The sequence below is a fragment of the Coenobita brevimanus genome, chromosome 110 (assembly GCF_032717465.1).
Source record: "Coenobita brevimanus isolate Jiangsu-jjx chromosome 110, ASM3271746v2, whole genome shotgun sequence".
NCBI classification, from domain to species: domain Eukaryota; kingdom Metazoa; phylum Arthropoda; class Malacostraca; order Decapoda; family Coenobitidae; genus Coenobita; species Coenobita brevimanus.
Genome location: NC_137063.1, coordinates 2,038,313 through 2,048,312, shown reverse-complemented (window position 1 = coordinate 2,048,312; position 10,000 = coordinate 2,038,313). Strand labels below are relative to the sequence as shown.

Genomic DNA, 10,000 nt, shown 5'->3' with positions numbered 1-10,000 from the left:
CGGCGTGACCTGCAACGGCATCATCGAGCCCCTGGTGGGTAGGGTGCTGAGGCTAGCCAGGGGGATTTTAGGGATTTAGGGAAAGGGTTTAAGGGATTTAGGGAAAGAGGCTTGGGTTTTAGGGATAGGCTAGGGATTTAGGGAAAGGGTTTAAAGGATTTAGGGAAAGAGACTAGGGATTTTAGGGATTTGGGGAAAGAAGCTGGGAATTTAAGGGATTTAGGGAAAGAACGTTTAAGGGATTTAGGGAAAGGATTTAAGGGATTTAGGGAAAGAGGCTAGGGATTTAGGGAAAGGGGCTAGGGATTTAAGGGATTTAGGGAGAGGCTAGGGATTTACGGAAAGGCTAGGGATTTAAGGGATTTAGGGAGAAGCTGGGGATTTAGGGAAAGGCTTGGGATTTAAGGGGTTTAGGGAAAGGCGAGGGGATTTAAGGGATTTAGGGAAAGGAATATTATTTTAGGATTTATGGAGACAATGGGTAATCAAGGCTGGATCCAGGATTATCAGAAAGGGGGGGATTCCGAGCAGGATTAATGCACACACACACACACACACACACACACACACACACAAATCCCATGTATTTTACCTGTTATAATCACACACACACACACACACACACACAATTCCCACGTATTTTACCTGTCACAATCACGGGAGTACAGTAATTAAGACAAATGCAGGTGCCAAAGGATAATAATTACATTTATTTGGGTAATTAACATTGATTTTTATTATAAGCAATCATTAGCCAGGAGGAAAAAGGGGGGGCTTCCAGGACCCCCCCCAAAAGACCCCCACCCCCAAAAAAAAAAAACTACACCTGGTAATGATTTTAGAAACGTGTAATTAGTTTTAACACCGAGCATTTGTCCAAGAGGAAAAGGGCATTTTTGAACGACCAGGGGCGTTGTTTGAAAGGGATTTGGAAATTGGGCATTGATTTGGAGGACCTGGGCATTGATTGGAAGGTTAGGGCATTGTGTGGATACCCTCTGGCATTTGGGGTAGGCAGGGTGTGGGATTTGGGCATCGGGATATTTATTTTTAGACATCATTGCCACGGTTTGGGAGTTCGGGGGTCATCGAGAGTTGAATAGGAGGGTAGGAGCGTTGTTTTTTAGGTTATTTGAAAATCTGGGGATTGTTTGATACTATATAGGCATTGTTTGGGAGGCGAGGTTACTGTGTAGGTATAATTGAGCCCCTCGTGGGTAGGATGTGGCAAATTGGCGCGCGGTGTTTGGCCAGCTGGGATGTTGTTGAGGGAAAAAGAACCGGGCGTTGTTTAGGAGGCTAGGCCATGCTTTGGAAGGCGCTTGTACTGTCTCTAAATTCCTCCCTCCCTCCCTCTCTCTCTCTCTCTCTCTCTCTCTCTCTCTCTCTCTCTCTCTATATATATATATATATCTATCTATATATATATATATATATATATATATATATATATATATATATATATATATATATCTATCTATCTATCTATTTATCTATCTCAGAACGCGCTGTGGCTGGCTACGAGTTGGTGCCTGCTCCTCTTCCTTCCTGGGATTTGTATGGGGCTGGGATTGGCGCGTTTTTACCTCAGGATGGACTACGACGATGACACCCTACCTCTGTAAGTTGCCCTCTCTCTCTCTCTCTCTCTCTCTCTCTCTCTCTCTCTCTCACGTCAGGCAAGAGTGTGGCGTGTATGAAAACCGCTGGGAGTCAGGGAAAGGGTTATTTATTCCATGCCCAGGGCTGGACACACGAAGATGAGACGGAGAGGAGGGGAGGCAGAGGAAAGGCCAAGAATAAGGCTTAAAGGAGAGTGAGACAAGCACGTAATGAGAGAGAGAGAGAGAGAGAGAGAGAGAGAGAGAGAGAGAAACATACACATATCGATGGGTGTTTACCATAGCAGTGAAGTAGCAGTAGTAGTAGTAGTCCCAAGCTCATCTGAAACGTGAACCCAGTGGACTGAAGGCTGAAGTTACCCTCTGGCAGTCCACCATCTTCCTTTCGGGGGATAGGGAGGGAGTCGAGGGACGTTTGTATAACCAGGCAGGGGAGTCGCCTGGTTATATCAGTGCCACCACGTGAAGGCGCCCCCCTCCCCCAGGCACCAGGTACAAGAAAGAAGGGCTAAAACTGTACCTATCGACCACACGTTGGCAATTTAGTCGGGCTCTCAGTTATCGCCAAAGTTCCAATCTTTTTCCCAGCAACTGTCGATGTTAAATCCACGTCTCTATTTATATTACTGGTTTAAATAGAACACATAACATAATTTCCTTTTAAATGACGGTGTTCTGAAGAGTCTGGCTGTAGGTTTAGTGGAAATAGACGGAGGAAAATATAAGCAAAAACAAAAAAAAACAAAAAAAAACAGCAATAAATCAGAATTAAATCAGTAAAGAAGATAATTTTCCTTTTTCCACTTATCCTGGTGCTTTTCTTATCATCTTCATATTTACACAGTTACCCCAGTTACCCAATAGTTACCCCAGTTTCTTCCTAGTTACCCCAGTGAGTAATCGGTTACCCCAATATCCACCTACTTTGATTTCCTTTGGTCCCGTCCCATTTACCTTCACGTCTTTCCAGTTACCCAATAGTTACCCCAGTTACCCAGTAGTTACCCCAGTTACTTTAGTTACCCAATAGTTACCCCAGTTACCCAATAGTTACTCTCCAGTTACCCAATAGTTACCCTCCAGTTACCCAATAGTTACCCCAGTTTCCTGTTACCCTCCAGTTATCCCAGTTACCCAATAGTTACCCCAGTTACCCAATAGTTACCCAAGTTACCCAATAGTTACCCAAGTTACCCTAGTTACCCAATAGTTACCCTAGTTACCTGTAACCCTTCAGTTATCCCAGTTACCTGTAACCCTTCAGTTATCCCAGTTACCCAGTAGTTACCTCAGTTACCTCAGTTACCAATAGTTACCCCAGTTACTTCAGTTACCCTAGTTACCCAATAGTTAGCCCAGTCACCTGTTACCCTCCAGTTACCCCAGTTACCCAATAGTTACCCCAGTTACCCAGTGGTTACCCCAGTTACCTCAGTTACCCAATAGTTACCCCAGTTACTTCAGTTACCCTAGTTACCCAATAGTTACCCCAGTCACCTGTTACCCTCCAGTTACCCGTTACCCTCCAGTTACCCCAGTTACCCTACAGTTACCGTGGTCTCCCCTACAGGCACTCCAACGGCTCTCTTCCCGGATCCAACACCAGTCTCCAGCAGGCGTCGACGTGGAGCACCAAGCCCTCTGGCGGCGGGGGGCGGCACCACCACTACCCCACGCACCACCACAACGGGTAGGCCACTCCTTGGTTTTTGTTCGGGAGGTGCTCACATAACGATGGCCGGTGTTTGAATGTGTTCAGAAGTTCAAATATAACGAGAGTCGGTGTTTTAGTGTGTTTAAAAGTTCAAACATAGCGATAGGCGGTGTTTTAGTGTGTTTAGAAGCTCAAACATAAATTTAGCGAGTGTTTTAGTGTGTTTAAAAGTTCAAACATAACGGTACTCAACGTTTTTGTGTTCAGGAATTCAAACATAACGGTGGCCAGTGATTTCGTGCGTTCAGAAGTTCAAACATAAATATAAGAAATGTTTAGATGTGTTCAGAAGTTCAGTCAGCACTTTTTCAATCGTTTATGTTCAATTTTGCGAGAATGATTAATGTTATGATCTTTTTTATTTATTTATTTATTTATTTTTAGATTCGGTACCTCTCAAATTTCAACCAACAGCAATTCAAATCCAACCGTTACAGATTTTTAAAAAGGGATGGAGGACGGCTGTAATCTGGACTATGGATTTTTCTTTAATTTGTTTTTGCTTCCTCTGTTCATCTTAAAAGAGAGAGAGAGAGAGAGAGAGAGAGAGAGAGAGAGAGAGAGAGAATAGTGGAAAGTAACCTTCTTCAGTCACATTCAGTCTAGCAATTTCGAACTTTCCACAACCAGGCTTCGGTCATTGCCGGTTTACCCCAGTCGCATCACTTCTTGTTGTTGTATAATTATTAACAGATGTTGTAGCTCAGTCATCGCCACTCCGAACATACACACACACACACACACACACACACACACACACACACACACACACACACACATTTTTTTTTACCTGCGCTTCTCCTCCAGGTGCTTTCCCTTTGCGCTACGCATTGGTTGCCCTATTGATGCAGCTTCAACATGTGCAAGGGAGCTGCAACACAGGACGAGACAGTCATGCAACACAGCATATTTATTTCTGATTGATTTTTTTCGTGGTTTTAGTTTTTTGAGGAAGAAGGAACCAAAGGCTGAGCCTGCTAAACGTTCCTTCCAAGAAAAAAAAAAAAAAAAACAATACAAAAGAGAGCCAAATTCAAGATCCGTTCATTTCGAGATGCCTGGACACACTGCGTTTGAAAGACTGGAGGTCATAGGAAGTAGGAAAAATAGACAGAGGGAGACAGTTCCAGAGTTGTTATCTGAGCACTTTCTAACTTTGTAATTCCTTAAGTATGCTTTTCTAAGTAGTTTATTATTATTATTATTATTATTATTATTATTTTTGTCAGTAATGTGTCACTGTTTAGCACACTATATGATGACATTTGAACCCCACACACTTATATTTGAACTTCACACACTTGATGACATTTGAACCCCACACACTTGATGACAATTGAACCCCACACACTTGACATTTGAACCCCACACACTTGATGACATTTGAACCCCACACACTTGACATCTAAACCTCACACACTTGACATTTGAACCCCACACATTTATATTTGAACCCCACACACTTGATAACATTTGAACCCCACACACTTGACATTTGAACCCCACACACTTGATGACATTTGAACCCCACACACGTGATGACAGTTGAACCCCACACACTTGACATTTGAACCCCACACATTTATATTTGAACCCCACACACTTGATGACAATTGAACCCCACACACTTGACATTTGAACCCCACACACTTGATGACATTTGAACCCCATACACTTGACATCTAAACCTCACACACTTGACATTTGAACCCCACACATTTATATTTGAACCCCACACACTTGATAACATTTGAACCCCACACACTTGGCATCTGAACCCCACACACTTGACATTTGAACCCCACACACGTGATGACAGTTGAACCCCACACACTTGGCATCTGAACCTCACACACTAGACATTTGAACCCCACACACTTGATGACATTTGAACCCCACTGAACCAACCACCGAAGCGTCTCAGTGGCACTTGGAGCTTCGAACCACGCTTGGGTTGATTTTAGTCCCACAAAAATGACCTCTGCTTGAAGGGAAGGGGCTCTGTGGTGCTGCGCCGGCCATTACACCAGTTGTACCAGTTACACCAGCCTGATATAAGCGTGGTGGTGTAGAGGCACGGCGCTGAACTGAACCCACAGAGCTGAGCCTAACTGGTGAGCCGCAGAGGGACGTGGCTGGGTAGGGTAGGTGCTGCCCGTCTGCGCCTGCGTGGTTCTTTGACGGCCACAGCGCGCAATCTTGCTTCCAGGGTGGAGCTGAAGGATCGGCGGCGACCAGAGCGGGGGCAGAAGGACCTGGGGGAGGTGGTGGCGGTGGCGCAGCTGGCGGCGTGGCGTGACGCGTGGCGGGCTGGGGCCTCCTTCGTGACGCTGGAGCTGGTGGCGCGGCACGTCCAGCGGCCCGTCGACTGGGTCAAGGTGCACTGGCATGACGCCCCCCCCTCCACCCAACCAGCACCACCCGCCTCCCCCCGCTACGAACAGCCCAAGGAAGGTCAGGCCTCCCGCTGCTGCCCCTCCCCCAATGGCAGTGATGATTCCTGCTGCTCCTGCTGTTCCTGAGACGAGTGACGCTGCCCTCGTGACGTATGGTACGCTCACACCGCCATACATAGGCTGCCTGCACCACCATACCTCACTCGCCTACATACCATACAGTACATCTTGTTGGTGGCAGGAAAGAGCTTTGAGAGGATTTACATTTTTCTTATTTTACTGACTGATAGCAGACATACTGACCTAACTAACTGGGTATTCAGATAAGGGAACTACTGCTCCACTATCCACAAAATAGTAGGGGCGGGGAAGACTTGAGAGTGTGGGTAGGAGGAAGGGATGAAGGTCTTTTAAAATGATCCACGCCTCTGCAGGGATGATCACGGTGGGGAGGGCAGGCACTAACCCAGCGTAACTATAGTGTGTCCACCGTAACTTGGCGAAGATACACTCTCTTTTGCTGCTCACTTCCAACAGCTCAGTGGCCGCGAAGACAATACTACAACCCTAGATTCTTTCCATAGCACTTGATCGTGGTGTTAAATGCAATGCTAGTCGTGTATGACCTATGTTTTCCTGTCTTTGGCTGCACGTGACTGGGTGATTTAGATGGCTGTAGAATATTTAGGGAGATCAGAGCAAAGGAAATCTATGGTGTTAGGTCAATGTTTTTTTTTACGTTTTTTATGTTAGTTTATGATCTTCAAAGTTTGCCAAAAAAAAATATATATATACATGACTTTATTTTATGTAGCCGTAAAATAATGTTAGATTTCTTGTGTCTGCTTCAATAAACTTTATATGTAAGTACTTTTGTCAGAAGTACCCCCATCCTCTTGCTGTTGTTGTTGCTTAACCCAGGTCCGTCTAATCGAGCAGACCCATCGACTGCAGGTAAGCTTCCGCCCCAGTGGAATCGTCCCAAAGATTGTGATGATGATGATGATGATGTTGATGATGACGATGGTGGTGATGCTGACGATGGTAATGCTAATGATGGTAGCGGTGATGATGATGATGATAGTGATGATGATGTTGATGGTGATGATGATGATGTTGTTGTTGGTGATGATGATGATGATGATGTTGATGATGATGATGATGATGATGGTGGTGATGATGATAATGATGTTGGTGGTGATAATGTTGATGATGTTGGTGGTGGTGATCATGATGATGATGGTGTTGATGATGATGATGATGATGATGATGATGTTGATGATGATGATGGTGATGATGATGAAATAGAGTGTGAAGAGCAATGGCAACTAACTTTAATTATTTCATGTAAACACACACACACACACACACACACACACACACACACACACACACACACACACACACACACACACACACAGGGGGAGAGAGAGAGAGAGAAAGAGATGTTGAGCTGCCAGTGAAAGATAGACAGATGAGAGAGAGAGAGAGAGAGAGAGAGAGAAAGAGAGAGAGAGAGAGACCATCCCTCGGTAACTTAATCCACTTAAGGAAGAACTTTAAAAAAAAATGACCATTAAAGAAAAAGTCATAGTGAAAAGACAGGATCCTTAAAGACAGCCTCCTTAAAGACAGCCTCCTTAAAGACAACCTCCTTAAAGACAGGATCCTTAAAGACAGCCTCCTTAAAGATAGCCTTCTTAAAGACAGGATCCTTAAAGACAGCCTCCTTAAAGACAACCTCCTTAAAGACAGGATCCTTAAAGACAGGATCCTTAAAGACAGCCTCCTTAAAGACAGCCTTCTTAAAGACAGGATCCTTAAAGACAGCCTCCTTAAAGACAGCCTCCTTAAAGACAGCCTCCTTAAAGACAGCCTCCTTAAAGACAGCCTTCTTAAAGACAGCCTCCTTAAAGACAGCCTCCTTAAAGACAGCCTCCTTAAAGACAGGATCCTTAAAGACAGCCTTCTTAAAGACAGGATCCTTAAAGACAGCCTTCTTAAAGACAGGATCCTTAAAGACAGCCTTCTTAAAGACAGCCTCCTTAAAGACAGCCTCCTTAAAGACAGGATCCTTAAAGACAGCATCCTTAAAGACAGCCTTCTTAAAGACAGCATCCTTAAAGACAGGATCCTTAAAGACAGCATCCTTAAAGACAGCCTTCTTAAAGACAGGATCCTTAAAGACAGCCTTCTTAAAGACAGGATCCTTAAAGACAGCCTTCTTAAAGACAGCCTCCTTAAAGACAGCATCCTTAAAGACAGCATCCTTAAAGACAGCATCCTTAAAGACAGCATCCTTAAAGACAGCATCCTTAAAGACAGCATCCTTAAAGACAGCATCCTTAAAGACAGCATCCTTAAAGACAGCATCCTTAAAGACAGCATCCTTAAAGACAGCCTCCTTGAAGACAGCCTCCTTAAAGACAGCCTCCTTGAAGACAGGATCCTTAAAGACAGCCTCCTTAAAGACAGCCTCCTTAAAGACAGGATCCTTAAAGACAGCCTCCTTAAAGACAGCCTCCTTAAAGACAGGATCCTTAAAGACAGCCTCCTTAAAGACAGCCTCCTTAAAGACAGCCCCCTTAAAGACAGGATCCTTAAAGACAGCCTCCTTAAAGACAGCCTCCTTAAAGACAGCCTCCTTGAAGACAGGATCCTTAAAGACAGCCTCCTTAAAGACAGCCTCCTTAAAGACAGCCTCCTTAAAGACAGCCTCCTTAAAGACAGCCTCCTTAAAGACAGGATCCTTAAAGACAGGATCCTTAAAGACAGCCTTCTTAAAGACAGGATCCTTAAAGACAGCATCCCTAAAGACAGCCTCCTTAAAGACAGGATCCTTAAAGACAGTCTCCTTAAAGACAGGATCCCTAAAGACAGCATCCCTAAAGATGGTCCACAAATCCCTTAACACCGTTCTTTCTTCCCCTTAGGCACAAGCACTGGTGAGGCCCGTAAGACGCTGCCACGGGTGTCTTAAGAAAATCGTCTGGAGGTGCCAAGAAAAGAAGAGAAAATAGAGAAACAGATGAAAGAAAAATACGCCGGGTGGAGAGGGTGCTTCGAGAGGCCTTGCCGGACGCTGCATCCTGTGAGAGGCGGATGACCTCGATGACTGGACACACCCTCCCCCCCCCCATTCTACCCTACCTGGCACTTCCATGCCTACTCATCATCTGCCTCGCTCCTATACACACCTTCCATCGACACTCTCAGCTGAATAAAATCGTCCGGGGAATTTAATGCAGTGCTAGAGTTGTGGCCACCGTCAGAGGGTTAAGTGCTCCCTTCATCCCTACTCATCAGCGACTTAATCTTAAATACCCAGTCACCTTTAAACTCTCCACACGATCACACCTGTTTGGCTGGATGAGTTTGATACCTGTGTGTTTTTTTTCTCTGGGTTAACTTGAGAATACTGTCTGTCTATCTATCTGTCTATTTATCTAGCTGTCAGTCTGTCTATATATCTATCTATAGCCAGACGCCTAAATTACGAAAGGGGTGGCCACAAACAAATCGCCTGCTTTTTATGCTGTAATTCGTCATCAAACTGCTGTCTCTCCAGTTCCCCTCCCTTACTCATTTACCTCTCCATCCCATCCCTCCGTCTCATCTTTGCTTTCCCTCCTCCCCTTCTTCACCTCAGTCACCCACACTCTCCTAGTCAGTCTCTCATTCTCCATTCTCTCCACATGGCCAGACCACTTCAAGGCACTTCCCATAACGCCCTCCAACACATCCACATCAACACCACGCCGCTCCTTCACCTCCTCATTTGTCTGTCTGTCTGTCTCACCACGTAACTCCACATGCACCTCTCAAGTAACTTATCTCTCGCACGTAACTCCACATGCACCTCTCAAGTAACTTCTCTCTCCACGTAACTCCACATGCATCTCTCAAGTAACTTAATTTTATCTCTCCACGTAACTCCACATGCTCCTCTCTCCTCCTCTCCCCTCCTCACACTCCGGCCTGTATCCTTTCAATAGAGCCCACGTTTCCCTTCCGTACGTCAGAGAGGGGATCACAAGACTGTCAATTAGCGACTGTTTTTTTCTTTTACTTCCAAACTCACTTCGTTATAACTTTGCCTCTGTTTTGCAAAGCTGTAATGAACACCGAATTGTATATTTTTAAGGACGGTTTTGTTAGGGTTATTATTTTCAGACGATTTTTTCCTCAGCTAAAGGGGAAGACGATTTTGAGATTTTGATTACCTGTTTGAAGTAGGTAATTTCTCTCTCTCTCTCTCTCTCTCTCTC

The 10,000-nt window shown here is 44.9% G+C and overlaps 1 protein-coding gene across 1 annotated transcript in view; it reads left to right on the top strand.

Moving 5' to 3' along the window:
• prom (prominin) overlaps nt 1-5,858 on the top strand; it is a 27,222-nt gene extending 21,364 nt beyond the window's left edge. Inside the window, exons 15-18 of the mRNA XM_080286081.1 lie at nt 1-34; nt 1,503-1,621; nt 3,193-3,312; nt 5,546-5,858. The exon at nt 1-34 is cut by the window's left edge and continues 125 nt beyond it. Coding sequence (XP_080142207.1) covers nt 1-34; nt 1,503-1,621; nt 3,193-3,312; nt 5,546-5,858 — 586 coding nt within the window. The remainder of the gene's footprint in view (nt 35-1,502; nt 1,622-3,192; nt 3,313-5,545) is intronic.
• The last annotated feature ends 4,142 nt before the right edge of the window (nt 5,859-10,000 follow it).